General features: G+C 34.7%; 1 protein-coding gene across 2 annotated transcripts in view; it reads right to left on the bottom strand.

The window, feature by feature from the left end:
• The window catches only part of SEL1L (SEL1L adaptor subunit of ERAD E3 ubiquitin ligase), a 75,546-nt gene that overhangs the window by 37,272 nt on the left and 13,887 nt on the right, over positions 1 to 24,387 (bottom strand). For both annotated transcript variants that reach the window (XM_007472690.2, XM_007472689.3), the window contains exons 3-10: positions 23,321 to 23,552; positions 10,306 to 10,473; positions 8,438 to 8,543; positions 6,183 to 6,345; positions 5,191 to 5,244; positions 5,043 to 5,102; positions 3,438 to 3,519; positions 1,118 to 1,272 (exon numbers count right to left, since the gene is read on the bottom strand). In XM_007472690.2, the coding sequence (XP_007472752.2) occupies positions 1,118 to 1,272; positions 3,438 to 3,519; positions 5,043 to 5,102; positions 5,191 to 5,244; positions 6,183 to 6,345; positions 8,438 to 8,543; positions 10,306 to 10,473; positions 23,321 to 23,552 (1,020 nt within the window). The remainder of the gene's footprint in view (positions 1 to 1,117; positions 1,273 to 3,437; positions 3,520 to 5,042; positions 5,103 to 5,190; positions 5,245 to 6,182; positions 6,346 to 8,437; positions 8,544 to 10,305; positions 10,474 to 23,320; positions 23,553 to 24,387) is intronic.

Here is a 24,387-nt window from a genome sequence, read left to right as displayed (position 1 = left end):
AAATTCTTTTCAATCATCTTGGATCACTATATTGATTGTAGTAGTTAAGTCTTTCACAGTTGATCACTGTTACAATAATGCTATTACTGGGTACAATACTCTCTTGGGAGACCTTAAATTTGATGCTCATATATATCATCAGACAGTATTGCTGTTGTATTATCAGAGCACAAAATTAGACCAACAAAGAAATAGTAAAAAAAAAAAAGGTTTTATTATAGGCAAATATACAAAGATTTAGACTTTCATAACTCTTTAAAAGAAGTGTTATTAGCTTGCCTTAGTCTAGAATGTGATGGAACAATTCACAGATAAAATGATTAATGGATTATAGTGGTTCTGTGTTTTGGGAGCTAGAAATCAAATTTAAAATTACTGAAATTTTATACACAAAATTAAATTTTGTCAGTCTCAAAATCAAATACATTTCTCCTAATTTAGATACATCAGAGATATTTGGAATTTACAAAGGAGAACAGACTAAAGATTTACTGGAAGAAAATTATGACTGGTATGGAAGCTTCCTTTTTTGTTTAATTCTCTTATATATAAATCTAAGAATCTCAATAGCATTAATTTTGTATCCCATATAATCCAAATTAAAGACAAAGTTTATCACTTCAGGAGCTTGAAATATTATATCAATAATGCTTACAGAATGTCCCCTACTCAAAAAATTACACAATCTCAAATGACAGATTCTTTTAGACAATACTGGATGCTGGGGGCAGCTGGGTAGCTCAGTGGATTGAGAGCCAGGCCTAGAGACAGAGGTTCTAGGTTAGAATCTGGCTTCAGACACTTCCTAGTTATATGACCAAGTTGCCTAGTCCTTACCACTCTTCTGCCTTGGAAACAATACATAGTATTGATTCTAAGGAGGATGGTAAGGGTTTAAAAAAAATACTGGATACTATTCTGTCATTGCTAAATTCTGAACTTTGAAGCATTTTATTATCTATCATCTTTGTGATCTCCCTTTTCAGAAAATGGCCAATGGAAGATAACTTTTTTCCCCAAGGCTAATTTTTGGATTCATGACTCAAATCTAACTGGTTAAAATATAAAATTTTAATATCCCCTCGCTTCACCCCACCTCCCTGAGGGATAAATGTACCTGTGCTTGTACATCACCCTTTTCAGCTAGGAACTGGTAGTATTGAATCAAATCTTCTTCTAACATTCCACTGGCCATTCCTGGATTCTCTACTTCATCAGGCAGACGAATTCTTTGCACTACTGTGCCTCCAGTCAGTGAGATATCACTGGCAACTGAAAACAAAGGGTTACAAAGCATTAATATATCACAAGAAAACATGAAGTCCCGGGAAGAAATACTGACAATACAAATTAGCAAATGTTTAGACTTATTCACCACTAAAGGAATTTTTGAATATCATGGTTAATAGGCAAGCAAACAATAAGTTATGTTAAGAGATCAAGGACTTCTGCTCCTTTCTTTCCTCCACACTAAAGAATCTAAAAAGCAGAACCCAAAAGAGGAAAAATGTAAGTCATCTGTATAATAAACTAAGTTTCCATGAAAAGAGGCAATAAAAGCAGAACTAAATGTCCTTGAATTTAAGCTGCCTGGTATAAACAAAGTATTTACTTAAAGAATTGGCAAATGCAATTTCTGAGTCACTTGTCAGTGATCTTGAGAAGAGCAGATGTCATCTCACTTTTAAAAAATGAGGTGGGAAAGAGAGTGGCAGTTGAAACTAAGCTTTGGTTCCTGACAAGTCAATTCCAGAATATATGAAGAGGTAGTGAGCATTAAGAAGAGGAAGTACTGGTCCAGCCACGGTATATAATGCCTATAGTAAAGTATCCAAAACCCTGTGAGATCTCACTATCATGGTGAGCACCCTGGAACCTTGAAAGACCATATATGTTGCCTGAGGCATAAACTGGCCCAATTTGGAAAAATGGAACAAATGTAAGCTTCCATGCCAAGATATACATCAGAGATATTTGGCATTTACAAAGCAGAACAGACTAAAGATTTACTGGAAAAAAAATTATGACTGGTATGGAAGCTTCCTTTTTTGTTTAATTGTTATAAAACATTAATCTAAAAATCTCAATAGCATTGATTTGTATCCCAAGTAATCCAAATGAAAGACAAAGTTTATCACTTCAGGAGATTAAAATATGAGACCAATAATGCTTACAGAATACCCCCTACTCAGAAAAAACTATGCAATCTCAAATGACAGGTTCTTTTAGTCAATACTAGATGCTGGGTACAGCTAGGTGGTTCATTGGATTGAGAGCCAGTACTGGGATCTAGCCCATGAGTGGTCACTTCCAGCCTGGGGGAGTAGGTAGTGAGGAGAAAAAGAAGCTGGACTAGATAAATTAATAAGCATTTATTAAATGCCTACTAAGTGCCAGATAGTATGGTAGGTGCTGGGAATACAAATGCAAAAAATGATTTGATTACTCTTCTTTAGAAGCTAAGCAACTAGGGTTAAGTGACTTACCCAAGATCACATAGCTAGGAAGTGAGGTAAAATTCGAATGCAGGGCCTCACAACTCTATTCATTGAGCCACTTAGCTGCCCCGTCCATTATTTTTTTGGACAAGATTAGAAGAACATGTATTCAATGATCCAAATTTACAAGTATAAAATGGAAAAAAGTTTAACTAGAGTCTGCGTCATATCAGGCTGTTTTAGTGGACTGCAAGCTCATTGAATAAACAGTGACATGACAGCTAGAAAAACTACTGAGCTCCTGAAGGCTACATTAACAGAGACATAGTTACTAGGCCCAGGGAGAAGGCAGTCCAACTATACTATGTTCTAGACAGATTACAGTGGGAATATTGTGTTCAATTCTGATATCATGTTTTAGAAAGCACAAGGGTAAGCTAGAGAGCATCTATGGAAGGTAATGATTGGCCTGAAGAGAAAACTTGGGACCATAGGGGAAAGAACATGATAAATGTCTTAAGTATGTGAAAGGCTGTCTTGTAGAAAATGGACTGAATTAGGCTTTCTCTGTTTGGCTTCAGAAGGCACCATTAGGAACATTGGTTGGAAGTTGCAGAAAGGAAGATTTTGGTTTAATATAAGAAAGAACTTCCTTAAAAGGATGAATGTTTTCCTGCTTTAGCAGTTAGCTAGTCTTTGCTTACTAGAATTTTTGAAGAGGACAGATGATTGCCTTGTCAAGGATTTTGTAGAAAGGATTCTTATTCAAATAAGAGTTGGGCTAGATGGCCTTTGAGGCCATTTCAATTCTGAGATTTTATGACAGGCCAGAAATTATTCTATTGGAGGCTACAATACAATTATGTGTAAAGCTTTCAAAATATAGAGGTAAAGTGCTTTGGACACCTTAAATTTTAGGTTTTAGCTCTTCTTATTAACTATCCAGATTTGGATTTTATTAATAAATTCTCAAATTAATAAAGGATAGAAGCAAGATACCGTGATTGGCCACAAGACGATAGTGAGTGAGTGCAGATTCACAGCTCTGAAGGACTCCAATCCCAGCCCAGTACCGGTAACCCTGAAAAGGAAACAGGAAAGTACTTATGCTCAATTATTATATAAAACAAGGATAGTTTTTTAATAGCACTATTTACAAAACCAGTAATCAAATCATAATAAAACCACATTTTTTTGTTTCATCCAAGCATATCAATTCCTCACTAATCAAAAAGCAACTTATTAAACAATTTCAGTTACTTAAGGAAGTTTTTTTTTTTAAACCCTTACTTTCTGTCTTAAGAGTCAAAACTGTGTATTGGCTCCAAGGCAGAAGAATAAGGGCTAGGTAATGGGGGTCAAGTGACTTTCCCAGGGTCACACAGCTGGGAAGTGTCTGAGGGCAGATTTGAGCCTAGGACCTCCCATCTCTAAATCCACTGAGCCACCCAGCTGCACCTGGAAGGAAGTTTTTAAAAAAGCCTCTGAACAGCCAAAATAGAACAGGACTATTCTGGTAAAGTTTTTAACAACCAGCTCTTGTCCAGGGTTGGCAGGGGGAGGGTGGGGCAGAACAAACTTTTAAGTTTAATTTGTACTATTAACATATTATCTAACTCTTACTTAAGCCTAGACAATCAAACTGTAGGGCTTTGGTCCTACTAGAGCTCAGAATTCTCAAACTCAACCTATCTACCAGCATAAATTGTCTCAGATATTGGGACTATAGACATGCTTTAACCATGCCATGGTGAAAACAGTGTTAAGAAAATATAAGGAAAAAGTATATAGGAGGAGGGAATCACAGGATCATAGATTTTAAGCTGGAAGAAATTTTAGAGATTGAGTTAGTCCACACCCCTCATTTTATAAATGATATAAATGAATATATATTCTTATCTTAAAAGTAGTAAGTAGCAAGATGGGATTCAACCTAGATACTCTGACTTCAAAACTAGTGAAATATGGGTATGGTCAATTGTATTAAAAGCTGCAGGGAGGTAAAGAAGGTTAAAGAATTAGATAAGTCCATTAGATGAGATAAATTGTTAATTAATAGCTTCACTAGTTGTGTGACTCAGTTATGTCTTTTTGAAGGAGTCATATGGCATAGTGGAGAGAATGATGACCTTGGGAATCAGAAAGACCAGAGTTTGAATTCTTGCCTCAAATACTTAATAGCTGTATGATACTGACAATTTCATTATCCTCACTTGTAAAATGAGGATAATAATAGTGCCTATCTCCTACGTAGTTTTGAGAATCAAATGAGATAACATGTGAAGCATTTATAGTACTCTATAGATATTAACTTTTATAATTGTAATTATTATTGTTATTAATTAATTATATTAAAGATAAAACTTGTGAACTGTTCCAATCATTATCCCTCTAAGGGTACAGTCTATCACACAAATACAAAATAGCATTTGATGGAATTTGGTCAAAATATTAAATGCAACCAAATTTAACACTGAAAGTTACACTGAAAATAAAAATAGCCATAGCTCTTACATACATAACAACTTTTCTCCACTGCTGTAAAATCTTACTAAGTTTCACTTTAGTGACATGAATATTTACCCCAAATTAGGACTTGCTTACCAAAATCATGTGAGCAATGAGATTACCCCCAAGAGCTCCAAAAGTATAATAAACCAGAGCCTAAAGGAGAACAAAAAAGGCTTAAATGAATACGGATACATTTTTATCAAGTTTAAATGAAAGCAAAATAAAGCTCTCTGAGTATTACCTTTGCCTGACTAGAGTTGACACTAAGTCCAGAGGCATAAAGAAAGCCAAGAGCCTGAAAACAAACATATGATACAAATAAGACTTCTTTCTCTGCAAAAGATATTCAAAAGTAGACTTAAGTTTTTATAATATAAGAGTTGTACAAGGGGCTACTAATTCCAGAGATGAACTACTAGGTGTGTTATGGAATTGAAGAGCTCTGGAAATCACTCCAAGGCCTATAAATAATAAAGAAAAAAATATTCTGTTTACTCATTTTAGGATTATGTAAAAGGCTTCTCTTGTTCTCAGCCTGAGATCTGAGATCTAAACTGGCCAAAAAGGAGGGGTTTCGTTCCCCAGTGCCCCAGCCTAAGGATAAATAAGCTGATAAATGAATTGTACTTCACTTTTGATTTGAATTTGAGATAACATTATAGAAAGAAAGCAAAGGTCAAACCAGTGCAACTGGGTAAAGTGCACACACATGTACACAAAGTAATTTAAAATTTGCATATGCACAGAAATATATAGCTTTCAAAATTATTAACATTTAAAATGACTACATATCAAAATCCAGAATACATAGGAGATGGTTCGAGTAATTAAGCTCTCAGGAGTGCTAATATTAACTTTATCCTCATAAGACTTACTGAGTGATAGTATTTACTTGATTTATCGGTTTAACCTCAAAAGATTTTATGATTCAGCAATATCTCTAGGTGCTTTGAAATTAAAGATATGGTGATGGACTCATGTTACCTTCCTCTCTGCAAACTTAAATAAGCCTCAGCAATATCAATGCAGTAAACTGTTTTAACTGACTATAATACTAATGTTAAAAAGCAGAAAGACTGAACAATCAAAACATAAATAATGGGAACGTTTACTGAAGAGATATTTTGTCTTTGGATCTTACTTACAGAGGTGTGAAGATGGGGTGAAAAAATAAACTTCTAAATAACTGGGGAATATATATGTATCCAGAGGGTCCCCCAAAAGCATTCTTACTGTTTGTCCCTTAGGAGAACCCTCTTCAGTTAATTTCTCAAATAGTTCTTTTGCTGCAAGGACATCCTGCTTTAGGTAATCTCCAAACAGAAAAGCATAAGACACTTTTTCCATGGCCTTGGTATGGTTCATATCTGCTGCTTTTTGAAGATACCGATATGCCCTTAAAAGATCAATAGTAAGAGTTAATATCTTTTATAAAAACATAAAAAAAAAATTAAGATGCACAGTATGGGCCTCCCTGACATCTCAGAATACTATTGCTTTTAATTCTATTAAGATGATACTGTTATGAAAATTGAATATGAATAATTTTTGCTGTAGTCCTGCTCCCCTCCCATCCATCACCCCCAATTTCCCCCATTCACTAGATATTCTGGTTGAATTTAATTATAATTCAAAAATGTTGTTTCAAAGTTCATAGTTAAACAGAAGACTTTTATTACAGAAATTCAGTGAAGTAGCATGTGGTAAAAATATTAACGATAATATTTTAATTTTTCTGCTTAAAGCTACTCAACAAGTTGTGCCAAAGTTAGATGGAATCAAAAGCATGAGACACATAATGAATAATGAACAAATGTTTGACTGTTTTCAGGTAGAAATCATAGATTCTAGCTCTAGTTGTAGGTTCTTAATCCTGACCTGGTAAGAAACCCTAACATTCTATACTGATTGGGAGCAACAGCAACAGTAGAAATCAGGATATAGTACAGTTGATTTTAAATAAAGGCACATTATTTAATAGGCTCCTAAAATGAGAGTAGGTACTGGAAATAGTAATGGGCCCTAGACAACTGTATTATTAGCTATAATCCTTAATCAGAGAACTCATTGTGGGAAGGACCAATTATTTTTTCAGCTCTTACATTCATACAGATAGATACACTGTGGGAAAGTTAACTCTGAATTACGAAGGTCAAGGATAAACAGTGTAAAGGAACCATATGTGAATTTAGGAAGCAAAAGTTCAGTGATTTGTATTTGAGAGCATGGTCTATGAAGCTAACTGGTTTTTTTTTCCCCTAATAATGTCTTAGGCTGACCCTAAGTAAAAAATATCCATGGAAAACAGGCCTGGATGGAGTCTTTCTACGTTCCCATGGCTATCTGGTAGAGAGCTCTTCCTAGAAGTAATCTGTTTTTTGTTATTTTTTAAAATTGTAAACACATATTATTTCTAATTCATTAAAATCAGTAGAAGTTATTCAAAAGCTACGAAACCAGTTTTTTCAATACTACAAAAGACTTTTTGTTTTATAGTGAGATGTGGTTTACATTTCAATGCTTAGAGCCATGATCTAGGATTTGGGAGTTGGCAGTCCAAGAATCCCCTCCTCCACTTCTGAAAATACATTCAAATAATATTAAGTGGTCTTCAAAAACCTTCAAAGGGGGTCCCAGTTCTTAGTCAATGTTGAGAATGTATTATTATGGAATAAATAAAATTTATTCAAATTTCTCTTCATTTACTTCTATATATATGTACCTATGTTTTTCTAATGATAAATATGTATATATTTAAAACACTTACCTTCTGCCTTAAAATGAATATTCTATATTGGTTCCAAGGCAGAAGTGTGGTAAGGGTTAGGCAATGGGGGTCAAGTGACTTGCCCAGGGTCACACGGACAGAAAGTGTCTGAGGCCAAATTTGAACCTAGGACCTCCTGTCTCTAGGCCTGGTTCTCAATGTACTGAGCTACCCAGCTGCCCCCATATAAACATTTTAAAATAACATAATTCATAGTTACTCTTTGAACTGTTGAAATATAAAGATTCTTTAAATGGTGACTTAAGTGAATAAAATGCAGCATGAACTTTTAAAAAGAAGTCTACTAAATCTAATACAGAGTTATTATAAACATGGACAACTCCAGGGGCTAGTTAATCATCTCCTCAGTGCAAAAAGGTTATGTAGCCACTGTTTTGTGTTGAAAAACCACACAACTGGTATTTTCCCCATAAGTCCTGCAGAAGATCGTGTTAACTGTTTTTAAAGAAATTTTTTTTTCTCATATTGTGAAAGAAGAGGGTAAGGAATGTTTTGGAAGTCATTTATTTTTTATTACAGGATAAAATTCAATAAAAACCAGTATCATTTAAATTTGTCTAATATACAAGGCTTTTTTTGTGATGTAAGTAAAAATCCAAAGATTTCTTGGGTTAAACATCTTACAATTTATCTCAGGAATGCTCTTTTTTTTCATTATTAGAAATGTATTAGTTCAGAAGGTGAGGGCAAAACTACTTACTCTTTCTTTTGGGTCTTTTTACTGCTTTCATTGAGAATTTTCATCCCAGCCTGGTAAACAGCTTCCGCTTCCTGCATTTGTCGTCTCTTATGAGCCTGTTCTTCAGCTAAGAATTAAGAGTAAGCCACATAAGCTAAAAGTGATTTCAATTTTAGCCTAAATATTCTTCTGCAATATATTTGGCATGTTTTATAGCTAGATACCAACATATCTCTTTTTCTCTGTCAAAGAGATCTTTATTCATATCTGGCTTAACTTTGGAATGTATTTGGGGGGAGTAGGGTGAATGCAATACAGGAGGCAAAATGTAAAACTCATTCTAATTTGAATAATTCAAGATTCTCAAAAGTTATAGAATATGAATTTCAAACTTTCTAAAATTAGGCAAAATGAAAAAAACGCATAATTGGAAGATGGGAAATTCTATAATTGGGACAATGGTCCCAATAATCTTTTAATTAAATTTAATGAACATCTGAGTAAGCATTTACTATTTGGGAAAACATTTTTGCTAGGTGTTAGGCATAGCCTGTAAATATACAATTAACATATTCTGATGGTAAGATCATTTCTTGGATGCTATAAACCTAGTCAACAATGAACAAAATTTCTCTAATTTATTAAGGAGTAAGTTTGCAAAGGAAGAAATCCAAACTATTAACCATGAAAAAGTGCTCCAAATCACTAATAATTAGAGAAATGCAAATTAATACAATTCTGAGGTTTAATCCCACACCTATCAGATTAGCAAAGATGATGAAAACAGAAAAATTAGAATTGTTAGAAGGGTCATAGGATGACAAACATACTATTGAAATATTGATAGAACTCAGAATAGTTTTCACTCTGGAACTCTATTTGAAACTGTCTCCAAAGGCACTGCCCTGTGCATACTTCTTGAACCAGATAGCTCTCTTAAGCCGAAAATAAAAAAAAATAATTTAAATTTAAAAAAGAGAGGAAAAGGATCCATATGTATAATGTATATTTATTTATTTATTTTTAAACTCTTACTTCCCAACTTTGAATCAATACTGTATATTGAGACAGAAGGGCAGTAAGGGCTAGGCAGTGGGGGGTTAAGCGACTTGCCCAGGGTTACACATCTAGGAAGTGTCTGTGACTTAAATTCTTGTCTCTAGGCCTGTCCTCAATTGAGACAGCCACCTAGATGCTCCTATCATGTATATTATAATAACACAACAAAGGAGATAAAATGGAAAGTGGCTGAACAAATTATGGTACATGAAGTTAATAGATTTTATTGAGCCATGAGAAATTATGAAAGAGACAATTTTAGGAAAATCTGGGAAGAGTTCTATAAATTTGTGATGAAGTGAGCAGCAACAGAACAATTTATATGACTGTAAAGACAAATAACTTTGAAAAAACTTAAAAACCTGAATCAATACAATGACTAACTATGATTCCAAAGGACTGATGTTACCCACTTCCTGACATGGAGGTGATGGATTCAAGAGGAAGAATGAAACACTTAATTAATTAATTAATTAATGAGGCATGCATTTGTGTTTTGCTTGATTCATATATATCTGTTCTTGGGGTTTGAGTTTCCTTTTTTAAATTTTCTCTAGGTTAAGAGGAGAGACAAAGTAAATGGAAATAATGTAATTTTTTTTTAATTAGCAAAACTGGAGACTGTTCAGAAGGGGAAAGAATGCTGGAAAACATTGCAGGGGAAAATAATAAATAAACTTTTGTCATTTACACATACTAAATATCAGTTGCACAAAAGAGGGAAAAGATAAGGATTTCAGGAAACAAATGACAAAATCCAGGAAAGCAAAGTTCTTAAAACTTGACTCAGACAAGAAATATCTTAGACATGTCTCTGAAAATATACTTACTTTCACAAAAGCCCCACTTTTCATCTGTTTTATAGTCATAAGTTGTGGCACACCATAACCTCCCATCTTCCCTCCCATCTGATGTACATTCAGCATATTCTTTCTCAAGGAAGAGGAAGGGAAAGTGGCAGGGTTCCCCATCTGCTGTACCTTCAATGGCAGTCAAAACTGTAAAGAAAAAATTACAAAGTAAATAAAACAATATCATTTTCACTGAAAAAAAAATTATTTGAAAAAGCAACTCCCTCTGCCCAATTAGAAATAAATCTTCAGTACCCATACAAAACCATTTAATATCAATTGCATTAAAAGGAAGAGCAGCTAGGTGACACAGAGAATAGAATGCCATGCCTGGAAGACTTATCTTTTGGAGTTCAAATGTGGGCTAAGACATAAACTAGCTGGATGATCCTGGACAAGTCATTTAACTATGTTTATCTTAGTTCCTCATCTGTAAATGAAATGGAGAAAGAAATGGCAAACCACTCCAGTATTTTTGTCAAGGAAACCTCCAAAAGAGCCAGACATGACTGAAAAACAACTGAACAATAACACAATAAAAGAGACACAGTGTTCAGAATGGTGGAGGTAAATGGTCCTGCTAATACTTTGGCTGTATCAGATCGCATTTAAAGTATTGTGTTCAGTTCTCCTAATTCAGGACTACTCCTCTTGGACCACTCTTTCAGGAAAGCCTCAGTCCCCATGACTCACGTTACTCCCTGCTTTCTAGCCATCTTCTAGTTGTCAAACCTTGCTACTGAGTACCCCCTTCTTCTCCAGGTCTGGAATAGGATGCTAGATGGGAATATCTCATTTATAAGAAACAGCAAAGAGGTTTTTTAAAAAAAGAGGTAGGGGAATATAACATTATGTATTAAAGAAGCTGTTAGACATATGAGAAAATCCAGTGTTCAGAAGGGGAAAGAATGCTGGAAAACATTGCAGGGGAAAATAATAAATAAACTTTTGTCATTTACACATACTAAATATCAGTTGCACAAAAGAGGGAAAAGATAAGGATTTCAGGAAACAAATGACAAACTTGTCACAAAGTCATGATAGAGCAGTAATGATGGTGGACTTCAATTATCCAGATAGCTGGAATTTCTCTTAGTCTGCTTAAAGCAAAGAAGCTGTTCATTTATAAACTTGGATAAATTATAATATCCTTCAAAAGAGAGAAGGGTTGGTATTTAATAGAGTAAGCCTATAACAAAGTCTCTACTTGAAGGTTTTTTAGCTCAGTTAAACCTGCCAGAGCTTGTACTCCACTGAAAAGCCTTCTAAAAACCGTAATCACCTCATATGACGGTGAAATATCAGAGTAAGATTTCTCTATTACAGAATATTATAAGTTTTGTTCAATGAAATTCATGACCATTTAAGAGAGATCAACCTAATAATCCACATGGGAAAAAACTAAATAGATAAGAAATGTTCCCCCCCACCCACCCAAACCATGATATTTATCTAGATAAACCCAAAGAGATTATTGTTGTTGTTCAATCATTTTTCAGTCATGTCTGACTCTTTCTGAAAACTCCATGTGGGGTTTTCTTGGCAAAAATGCTGGATTGGTTTGCAATTTCCCTTTCTACTTCATTTTACAGATGAGGAAACTAAGGCAAACAGGGTTAAATGGTTTGCCCAGGGTCACATGGCTAGTAAGTCCAAATCTGAGGCCAGATTTGAACTCAGGAAGAACTAAGGAAGTCTCCCTGACTTCATCTCAATATTATATTCCACTGTGTCACCTAGCTGTCTCTATTGAGTTAGTTCATCAGCATTTACGTCTTGGATAGGCATTACAGATGGATAGTGAACTAAACCCAGAACTGAAAAGGAGGAAGAGAACAAGCTAGTCTACATTCAGGAAATAATGCAATACCTTATATGATTCTCAAACTCCTTGCTGGACAAAACCTTATCTTTACACTAAAATTATTCAGTGATGTTTAATGGCTTTTAAACAATCTTTGAAGAATCCAAATTACTAATAACGCAAAGTACTATAGAAAGATGGGTCAGGGGCCTTTGCAGGATGAGAACATAAAATCAGCATAATTTATGTGTGCATTAAGTAGCTTAACATTATCATGAAGGAAAAATGCATGATAAGAAAAGTAGGTCAGTCACATAGTGAGACCAAAAGATAACAGCTAGACAGCCCATGTGCTACATTATATTTAGAAGTAATTGAAAAAGGACCTAGAAGAAAGCCTTAAGCCTCACTGCCTCTATAGCAGGTTTATGGGGAAACACAGAAAAGAATTACACAAGATCAGAAGGTACTGATAAGCTTCAATCTCAAATCCAGGAGATGACAGATCACATTAAAGCATGTGGGTACTATCAAGAAATCACTTGTAAGGTCTTCACTGACACTATTAAGAGGGGAATTAGAATTACAGGAAGAACTTCTTGACAACTAGGGCCATCTAGAAGTAGAATGAGTGCCTCTGGAGATAGGCACTTAATGGTAACATTTTTGGAAATGTTGTAGATGGAATTTGATTCAGATAGGAGCTTTGATTAATAACTCTTGGGGTCCCTTCCAATTCTAACATGTTATGAAAAGAAAAAAAGGAATCTATACACTGTACTAATTCCGAATCTTGTTTAGTAGAGTATCTGAAGGCCTACTTAACACCAGAAACTTGGAATGAAAGTAAATTTGATAAATATTGTAATTTTTTTTTGTTATTTCCCCAAAGGAAAACAGTGCAGTTGTGATTTCTACTTTACAACATAGCCTATGTTCTAATATGGGGCATATTATAACATAGCCCTGTAAATTATCAACATTTTCATAGTGCGGTATTAGAGTTATAATATTTTTAGTTTTGTTGCTTTTAAATGTGAAACATATAATAAGATAAATACTAAAGGTAGAGGTCTTAAAGTACAGTGAATTAAAAATTAACTCTTATGATTATATTCTCTTGAGACAATTAACAACAATGTTATAATCCAGGAATGAAAATTGCTACACTAGAAAGTATAACAGAATTTTTCAATATTAAAAAGGTGGTCAATTTCCACCTGAGGATTTACAGGCTGTTAAGAGTTAAATAAATTTAGTCAGAAGCAATCCAATTCAACCTCCACCTTAAAAAAAAAAATCAAATATCTCTAAATCCTACTTGAAAAGTTCCAGTGATATGAAATTCACCAACTCTTAAAGGAGTCCATTCCATTAAAAAAAAAAATCCTTACCTTCCATGTTAGAATCAATTGGTTCTAAGGAAGAAGAGCAGCAAGGGCTAGGAAATGGGGATTTTGCCCAGGGTCACACAGCTAGGAAGAATCTGAAGCTACATTTGAACCTAGGACCTACTATCTCTAGGCCTGATTCCATTCCATTTTTGGACTGTTCAATGGTTCTAGTTATGTTCTCTGAGGCTCTTTCACCCTTAATATATTTAAAGGCAATTATCTCTTCTGGGCTTAACATTTCTTTAGTTATTTATTTAAGGACCGTTTTGCATCTCTTCCTAACTGGCCACATTCTTCTGGACTTAAGCCAATATTTATAGAGAATATGACTGACTGAAAACAAGTGTTTCCATTTTAGCAACTTGGGTAGTTATTCAGAAAAGTTACATTAAAAAGTTCTTTTGAGGAGTTTCAGTTTCAAGCAATTTGATCAGGTGTAGCCTAAAGTTTTAGCTTCCTTATTCTTTTTTTTTTAAACCCTTACCTTCTGTCTTGGAGTCAATACTGTGTATTGGCTCCAAGGCAGAAGAGTGGTAAGGGCTAGGCAATGGGGGTCAAGTGACTTGCCCAGGGTCACACAGCTGGGAAGTGTCTGAGGCCAGATTTGAACCTAGGATCTCCCATCTCTAGGACTGGTTCTCAATCCATTGAGCTACCCAGCTGCCCCCAGCTTCCTTATTCTTAATACACCAGGTTCAAGACTTTTTGATACTCTACAATCTATCTCTGTAAAACTGTATCACTTAAGACCACAGTGTTGCATCATATGAAACTAGAATTATTTAATATGTTTGAAACTGTTCATAAAAGTAGTGAGTACAGGTGCAAACTGCTTTGCATGATTTTAAAAATAACTAGGATTCCTAGTTTCCTCCTTTTATTAAAATTTCTAAGCTTCAAGAGAAAAAATGAAGTCAAGTCTTTCAAATCTATGCCAGACATTTAAGAAAATATATATGATCTAGCCCTCTGAAGGAGCTATCTAAGCCCTGCCTATTTTACTAAAGTGGAACAATTTGTGAAAAAACTGATAATACTACTTTGGAGGAGTTGTGCAGTAGTCCAGTTATTCTGGAAGCAATTTGGAATAATTTTGAAGAAGTGACTAAATTGAAGTGACTAATATCCTCTGATCTAGGTGTTCTGCTAGGCCTATCTCTCATAGAGATATGACAAAAAGAAAGGCTCTATGAGCATCAAAAAGACTCATTTTGGGGGGCAGTTGGGTGGCTCAGTGGATTGAGAACCGGGCCTAGAAACGGGAGGTCCTAGGTTCAAATCTGACCTCAGACACTTCCCAGCTGTGTGACCCAGGGCAAATCACTTAACCCACATTGCCAATCCCTTACTGCTCTTCTGCATTGGAGCCAATACACACAGTATTGACTCCAAGATGGAAGGTAGGGGTTTAAAAAAAAAAAAGACTCATTTTGTAGTAACAAAGAACTGGAAACAAAGTAAATGTTCTAACAATTGGGGAATGGCTAAACAAGCTAGGGTATGTAAATATAATGGAATATTACTGTGCCTAGGGAATTATGAATATGTATAATAAAGACAAGCTTGAGAAAACTTATAAGAACTGATACAAAGTGAAGTAAACAACCAGGAAAATAATATTCACAAAACTACAGCAATGTAAATGTAAAGAACAAGAAAGTAAATAAAATTGTATGCTATGGAAATTATAATGAACAAGCTTGATCTCAAAGAAGAAATACAGAAGGTACTTCCTCATGGTTAATCTTTTTCAGAGGTGGGGGAACTATTGGTATGGACATTACTTATCATGTCAGACAATTTCAATATGCTGCATTAGTACTGTTTAAACCATTTTATTCCTTTTTTATTTTTTTATTATAAAGAACAGCTCTTTGGGAGATATAATGGGAACCACAAAAAAATTAATGTATAGTCTTGAAAGATTCCTGCAATAGTGCATAGACTTTTAAAATAATTAACACAGGGATCTTTTCTCCTTCTATTGTAAGTAAAGACCTTTAAATATTCTTAGATATTAGCTAGAGGACTAGATCTTTCTGGACAACTGGCTACTCCTTGGACATAAAGTAAACCACTTGGAAATTGAATTAATTCCATCAGACCAGTAATTGCACTGAAGCGGGAATGCCTTGACAGAACTAATGCACAGTAAAATCTTATTTGTTTATGTCACAAATAATTTGAACCCTCAAATAATAAGAATTTTTTTCTGTGTACAAGTTAGGGGCAGTTAAGACTAGAGAAAACCTGTTTTCAGAAGCTCTCTATTATTGGGAGCTTAATGAGGAAAGAAAAAAATTCAGAAGTTGTGTCAAAAATGATCCTTAACATCTCACATTTTTCCAGAACTACAATTTTGATGTTGACAAGAGACCTGTGAGCACAGAATTTATTGAACTTGTCATTTACTTATTGAATTAAAAATAAAATTACAGATTTTTTAAAAAATGTAAAGTTTGGTAAGAATCTGTTATAGAAGCTAGTTATAGAGCTTGGGTTTGCAAACTCATTTTTTCATGAAATTCTGTCCTTTGTTCATTTTTAACTCAATGAGGAAATAAAAATCTTACTTACCCTCTTCTCCAAATTAATTAAACTACAATATCCATTTCTCAATTAAGCTGGTTAATTGAAGCCTCACTACATTTCCACATGCACATAATTAGAGAATATCTAACTCATTCAGATATATCTGAGGACATTACTACTCAATGTAAAACGAAAAAAAAAAAGCCATCAATTTAATAAAGAAATCTTATAGTACTCAGTAAACTTAAAATTATAAGAATAAGTTACACTTCGAACAAAGACACAATTTAGGTTATTTAAAGAAAATCATGTTTAAAATAAATAAAATAGTTAAGAGCAGAAGAAGAGGGGCTTAATATTATTGTTGTGAAAACATGTTACAGAAATCTCTTGGGAAAAGACACAGGTGTCGTGGAAATTGTTAGGTTGTCTTATTATTATTATTACTTTGTAAAAGATTAGTTGAGAATTGTCCAAGAGGGCTTGGGTTTCTATGTCACAAGAAAGTTTAAGAACTGAACCAAAGCAATGCATTTGTGTGATTCAATTGTTTTTAAAATATTCCAATTCCAATTCAGAAGACCAGGATTCCCCTAAAGGGAGCGCAATTCTAACTTATATTTGAGAAATAATTTTACTTTCTAATTAGGAAATTTGATTTTATTGGTACAGGGAATTCCTGAATAAGTAAACCAACTGCTAATACAGTTCAGCAACTTATAAGCTTAAAACAGTTGCTTGGAGCCCTGAGAGGTTAAGGGATTTGCCCAGGGTCATAAAGCCTCTATGTGTCAATGTCAGGTCTTAAACCAAGGTCTTCTGGACTCTGAAGCTAGCTCTTTATCCATGAAAGCACTGCCTCTCATCTATTTTATTACAGTAAGAATAAATAAAAACAATAGCCTATGTACTCAGGGCACAAAAGAAGCCACTCACAAATTTAGTGAGAAAGAATAGACCTTGGAGAAATTTAATATAAAAGACCTTGCTAAAGACCACTTCCTTTTCAAAGGAACTTTTAGGTTTTTGACAGGTTGCATTCAAGTATTTGTTTTTTGTATTTTAAAAATCCACGTTAAGAAAACCTAGAATTCTAGTTAAGTGCTAGTCTAAAAGAAATAATATTAGCCAGCCAAAATTTGGCAGCTAGATGCTGCAATAGATTGTATGTCTGGCCTGGAGCTGGGAAGACACACCCTCCTGAGGTCAAATCTGGCCTCAGATACTTAGCTGCCTATGACCCTAGGCAAATCATCTAACCCTGCTTGCCTCAGTTCTTCTTTTGATATGAGCTAGAGAAGGAAATGGCAAACCACTCCATAATCTCTGCAAAGAAAACCCCAAATGGATCCACTAAGAGTTGGATACCTCTGCACAACAAAGGACAGCCATTACAGGTTTTTTTTTTTCCCCCTCCTATTTTCCTCTTAATTTTTTGCATGATGTTGTTGCTAGAAGATGTTTGTTTTCTAGTCTCTTTTCAGGCTAATCTTGTTTCCAGGAAAAAATCTTAATTTTATTTTTAACCAATAATGAAATGGAAGAATAACCCTTTGATTCAGACCAGCTCATTTACCTGAGAAAACAGGAATTGCAAGCATTGTATAAGATAAGGTTTAAATTGTGTGTCACTGAAAGTAGACTACAAAATCAGTCAAAATAATCTAACAGTTCTTGTAGTATTGAAAATTTCTAACCAGAACAATGCACAGGGCAAGTCTTTTTTTTGTAGATTTGTGACAAAGTTAAAGTATCTAAAGGGAAATTTCAAGGACTTTTGAATTATAATCTTCAGCTTGATCACAGTCTTTAGTCCTTATACAGTGCTTTGCACCTATACTACAACACACACCTGAGGCTGTGATCTCATTGGTGTGGCTATTCCTCACAACGATGCAAATTACAACTAATCCACTCCAGCCTATTCCTTTCCTAATTCTCTTTAACTATAAATGCTCTCCCTCTTGATCTGCCTTGAAATTACTCCTCTGGACGTGTGGCTATTCTTTTATATTTATTTTGTAATGTCCTTGTTGTGTTTAATAAATGCTTCTTAGATTTGATTCAAAATTTTAGAATCTGCTTTGCCAAGCCCTCTTTTAACCCCAAATAGATCTGTAGATGTATAACATATATGTAATAACTTTAGACTATAACATAGTTTGTATCATCTTCCTTAAGAATAAAATTGAGAGGTAATATGATGTAGTGGATAGAACTGGTTTAGAAATAGGAAAGATCTGGGATCAAGGGCCATCTCTGACACATATTAGCTAAGTGACCCCGGCCAAGACTCTTTAACTGTTCATGCTAAAAACTATAAATCACAGAGAAGGAGCCAACCTACATTAAAAGAGGGAGACTTCTCATCTGGGAATTCCCTACACCAAAGAAATTACAGGTCAGCCTTTATCTCTTAATCATACTATAACATGATTCTCTCTCCTATTTAAAAACAATTACCTTTGTTATACTATGTAAATCATAATGGCTGAGAAAAGTTTAAAGGTCCCTGACTTGCAGTTACTTTGCTTAAGTACTTGTGATTTTTATCAATGTAAGTACTCTTATCTACCACTACTCCACTTAACTATCAGAATTTTCATTGATTATCCTCCATGCCTGAAATGTTTCCCTGCTCATTACCCACCTAGTTTCCCTGGCTTCCTTTATGTCCCAGCTAAATCCTATTTTCTATGAGAAATCTTTGCTGATCTCTTTCCTTTCCCTCTAATAGCAGTCCCTTACCTCTGATGATTGTCTCCAATTTAGATATCTTCAAGTGAAGGCAATCATATGTAATTAATGTGTGTTGTTCGTATGTAAGTTGTATGCTGTCTTCTAAGAGGAAGGACTGTCTTGCTTTTTTCTGGCTATGCAATGCTTGGCACAGTGCTTAGAACATAGTAGGTGTCTAATAAATGCTCAATGATTGAGGTCTTCTCATTTTATGTGATTCTTGATCATATTTTCACATACAAAAAAAGGTGGCACTTCAGCATCAAAAGGTATAGACCATATGTATAGGTATATGGGATAATGTTGGCTGGAAGGAGGTGTTTAGGGAAGATATGTGTCTTTCTTTCTATCATCAGTATTTAGCACAGTATCTGGTACATAGCTTCTACTGAATAAATGCTTCCTATTTATTGGATGACTGCTGACTTATAGTCTGAAAATGATATAACCATGGACTCTTAGGATCTCTTCTGATATTGTGGCAAATTTATTAATAGGGGAAGATAATCTTAATCCTAACATTTATTAATCTGACCCTAAGCAAATTATTTCTCCTCTATGGGCTTCAGTTTCCTCATCTATAAAATGGGGAGGGCAGGGTTGGAAAGGGGAGAGGACCCTACTTGTACAAAAATATTTATAGCAGCTATTTTTGTGGTGGCAAAGAATTAGAAATTGAGAAGATGCCCATCATTTGGGGAATGAATGAACAAATTGTGATAGATGGTGGTGATGGAATACTACTGCATTATAAGAAACAATAAACAGGATGATTCCAGAAAAAATTGGAAATATCTGCAGGAACTGATGCAAAGTGAAATAAGCAGAACTGGGAGAACATTGTACAAGGTAATATACTGTACAATGATCAACTTTGAATATTTGGCTACTCGGTAGTACAACAATCTGGGACAATCCTGAAAGATTTATGACAGGGAATGCTATCCACCTACAGAAAAAGAACTGTTGGAGTCAGATGGATGTGGATCAAAGCATACTGTCTTGTACATCAGGGTATTTATGGTTTTATTTTGGGGTTTTGGTTTTGTATGAATGTGTTCTTACCACAATAACCAACATGGAAATGCATTTTGAATGATAATAAAAATAATTTTTTTTTAAATGAGAGGGTTAGACTAGATGGTTCCTATGGTTTCTTTTAGCTCTAGGTCTATTATCTTTAAATTTATAGTAGTTATGGCCAGTTTTTACATTCTCATTTGGAAATCAATTTAGCCTAAAGGACAAATTATTGCCTCCTGAAACCACCTTATAATTGAGTGTTGAAAAAAATCCAATTTTTACTACAGAAAGAAGTGTTATTATTAGTAATAATAATCTTCCACTAAAATCACAGTTCAATGCCTCATCATGACACAATGGTGGACAAAGGCTCCTGAAAGCTATGCCACACACAGCTCAAGCTTTGGTGAGTCCTGCTAAGATAGAAAGGGTTTTTTTGTTTGTTTTTGGTATAGCCTATAGAGAAATTGCATGTTCATCAGGTGAGGAAAAGCTTAGCCAAGTGTGGAGAGGTCGTCACCAGGTTGGCAGCAGAATGATGAATGAAGTCATTCCAAAGGCTCACTACTGAATCATGGATAGGTTTAGATTTGCATTGGTGGAGGAGGTCTCCACATTATGAATTATCAAAGGAATAGTAATAATAATAGAGGCAAAGAAAAATGCAAAAAGTAATCTGTTATTCTAATAAGTTTCGAGGGTTTAAGAAATGATAATAAACTTAAGATCAAGGTTCTAAGTCAGGTTTAATGAAGTATTATATTGATAGAACAAAAATCACTCTAAGAAAACTACTAATACTGGTAAGAAAACCAAAGCACCAAGAACTATTCACAGTCCCCCAAACATATCTATACTTTATTGCAGCCCCATTTCTTTTTTTCAAGGCATTCCTTAGATATATGCCTACTGAGATCCTTCTTGCTCCTTAGGTTTTGCTTTTCATGCCTTTACATTAGTTAAGGTTGGAGAGAAGGGAAAACACTTAGAATTAAAATAAATAAATAAATGCGGCTGTTTTTAAAATTATTAATAAAAATAAAATAAAACAAAAAAGATATTTTATTAATTCTTTAAGCCCTAACACAAATGTTATTTCCTCCAAGAAACTTTCCCTGAATTGTCCCTCCTTCTCTCCCACCCAGTCAGAAATTATCTTTCCTTCTTTGGATCTTACATAACTCTTTGTACCTTTTTTATTCATTAGTATCTTGTTTTCAATAATGTATTCTTATCTGTGAGTGGTGCAGGTGAAAGAACACTGGACTAGAATCAGGAAAATATCATCCTGTCTCTGACACTGTGTGATCACAGGCAATACAGTTTCCTCATCTGCAAAATGCTAACAATCATAGCTAACATTTATGTAGCACTCTGCAAACCTTTTAAGTAGTAATATAGGTAGGTACGATATTATTTTCATCACAATTTCTAAAATGGGGATAATAATACCTGCTCTACCTACCTCAAGAGGCTATTTTGAAGGTCAAATGAGATAATGTTTGTAGATGCTTTGCAAAAAGTGCTCTATAAATGCCAGCTATGGTGATAATGATGAGGATATGCTTTTTTCCTCCTCACTGGACTATAAATTCCTTGAGAGACCCAGTCTCTTTTTCTTTGTATCTGCCTTAGTGCCTAGTACAGTAGTCTGCACAAAAGAGTTGTTTAAAAGTTTTATCAACAACACTTTGACAAACATTACCTTTTTTCCATTTGAAGTTTATGGTTTAGGAAAATTGCAACCAATCAAAAATACAATGCATATTTCTTAGAGAACTCATAAATGTTCCCAAAGTATAATACAAAGAAAAAAAGACCAAAGACTATATTTACTATTTACCATAAGAACAATAATGATAACAGTAGCTAATATTTATAAAATGCCTTAAGGTTTTCAAAATGCTTTACATATATTACTTAAAATTTATCAATTTGATTTTTACTGAGAACTTGCTAAAGTCCTGAGGTAGGCACTGAGATAAAATGCACACTTAAGAAATTATATTATTTATATATTGCATGAATAAGAAAGACTAGAAGGGATAGGAAACTTTGGACAAAGGAGAGACTATAAGGTTTATGGAAAACCTCATAGTAGAGGGCCTGTAACTGGTCTATGAAGAATGGTAGAAAGTGATAGAGGAGGTCACTGTAGACACAGGAAGTGGTGTGAGCAAATGTGTGGAGGTGGAAAAGCATAGATTGTGCTTGGGAAGCAATGAATAAACCAATTCACTAAGAGTATATGGTTAGGTGAAAGTTTTCTTTCCAAAAGGCTGGAAATTCAAAACTGGGATTTAAACACAGGTTTCCTGGGCCCAATTTTGTGTATGACATTGAGCAAAAACTAAAAACACTTATACAATAACAATAATACGTACAATGAATAACTATGAATGACAAATTATCAGCAATAAAAGGATCCAGGACAATTCCAAGGGACTCATGATGAAAAATGCCCACTACTAGAGAAGGAACTGATAGGAGTTCAAATGCAAATTGAAGCACACTATTCTTCACTTTATTTCCTACATGAATGTTTCTCTAGTGCAGTGATGGTGAACATTTTAGAGCTTTTTAGGGACCCCATGCCATGCCCCATGCCCCGACTGTGTGCCATGCCCTATTCCCTCCACTGCAGGCCTTGCAGGGCTCCATCGTGGAGAGAGGCTAGGAGTCTCGAGTGCCCACCCTACCCCTAGTTCCAGGGCAAGGTTGTGATGCCTGCCATGGGCTGGCCATGCTCCTCAATAACTGTGGAGAGAGGCTTGAGTGCCTCCCTCTTCCCCCCATTCAGGGACAGGGCTGGGTTGCTGGCTGGCCAAGCCAGAGCCAAGCTCTGCTGAGATGGTGAAGAAAGTCTTAAGTGCCCATCTCCCTGTATTTGAGGGTGGGGCCAGGTTCCCAGCTGACCAAGCCGGGGACCTGCATGTGCCCACAGAGAGGTCTCTGCATGTCATCTTTGGCATACGTGCCATAAATTCACCATCATGGCTCTAGTATAAGCTCTAGATGACTTGTTTCATACCATGACAAACATGGAAATAAGCATTATATAATAACATATATACTACCTATATCATATTACCTTGCTATTCTGGGAAAGGGTAGGAGGGAGAGAACATGGATTACAAAATGTCAGAAAACAATTCTTAAAATGGATTGAGAGCCAGGCCTAGAAATGGGAGGTCCTAGGTTCAAATCTGACCTCAGACACTTTCCAGCTGTGTGACCCTGGGCAAGTCACTTAACTCCCTACATTGCCTAGCCCTTACCACTCTTCTGCCTTGGAACTAATACACAGTATTGATTCCAAGATGGAAGGTAAGGGCTTAAAAAAAATTGCCATCAATATGTAATCTGGGGAAAAAACAAACAAACAAACAAACAAACAACACCCCCTTTACCCCTGCAAAAATTCTTTTAGTTATTTAAAACATAAGCAAATCTATTCTGCTTTCTAAATCAGGAGAAAAACCTTTGGAAAGCAACTTTATACCTGATTTCAATACTTCTTCACTTTCTTCCAAGTCCTTGTTTTCTAGATTTGGCATTTCTAGGGAGCTGGTTTCTTCTATAATACTTTCAACATCTGCCTCTTGGTTCTTGAAGCTCTTCTCTTTGGCAGGGGATTCTAATTCTGGTTCTTCTGAGTCAATGAAGATCTGACCAGCTACTACTCGGGCTGCTGTGGCATGATCTTTTACTGTTTCTTCTGATGGCAAGGAAGTCTGAGAAAAGTCAAACAAAAGTTTCACTGTAAATATATTTTTAATACATTGATTTCATGAAATTATTTTCTAGTGTATATTGATATGTTTTCACTTCAAAGGTCTCTTTTTCAGGTGTGTAGTGCATATTTGGCATATGTTATAGTTAGACTAATCTGATAGGTTTTATTAACTTAAATTTAGAAGGGAGTGTTACTCCTTTGAGCCATCTTTTTGGCTAATTTCCTTTAGGATCCTTTATATTTACTAGCACCTTTTAATTGACAGCAAAATAATATTTCTTCTTCTAATAAGTTAAAATAACTTTTCTCCAAAACTATTTATTTCCTCAAACAGCAGTAAAATAAACTTTTCTACTCCATTTCAACTTTCTGTTAATGACTTATAAACTAAAGTGCTTTCATATGTCTATTCTGAAATGTATTTTTTAAAAGATATGGCTAATATAAGTGTTCTATGTATTAGAAAAGTGACATATGAAAAACATTTTGGAAAAAATATTAATAGCACTTTGGTCATCACTAAGGGGTTGGAGTTGTCCTTAGTTATTGGGAAAGAGCTGAACATCTTGTGGTAAATGAATGTAATGGAGGATTGTATTTTAAGATAATGATGAAATGGATAATTTCTGGAAAACTGGGAAGATCTTTATAAACTGATTTTGAACTAAATGAACAAAAATGGAACAATTTATGCAATAATATTACAGAGAAAAATAACTTTGAAAGGTTATAACTCTGATTAACATAATGATAAGTCATGAATCTGAAAGAATAAAGATGAAACCTAACACTTTCCTTCTGACAGAAAAGTGATGAAATTGACACAAAAACGG

The sequence above is a fragment of the Monodelphis domestica genome, chromosome 1, assembly GCF_027887165.1.
Source record: "Monodelphis domestica isolate mMonDom1 chromosome 1, mMonDom1.pri, whole genome shotgun sequence".
Taxonomy (NCBI): domain Eukaryota; kingdom Metazoa; phylum Chordata; class Mammalia; order Didelphimorphia; family Didelphidae; genus Monodelphis; species Monodelphis domestica.
The sequence above is the reverse complement of the archived record's forward strand: the minus strand, read 5'-3'. Positions and strand labels throughout refer to the sequence as shown.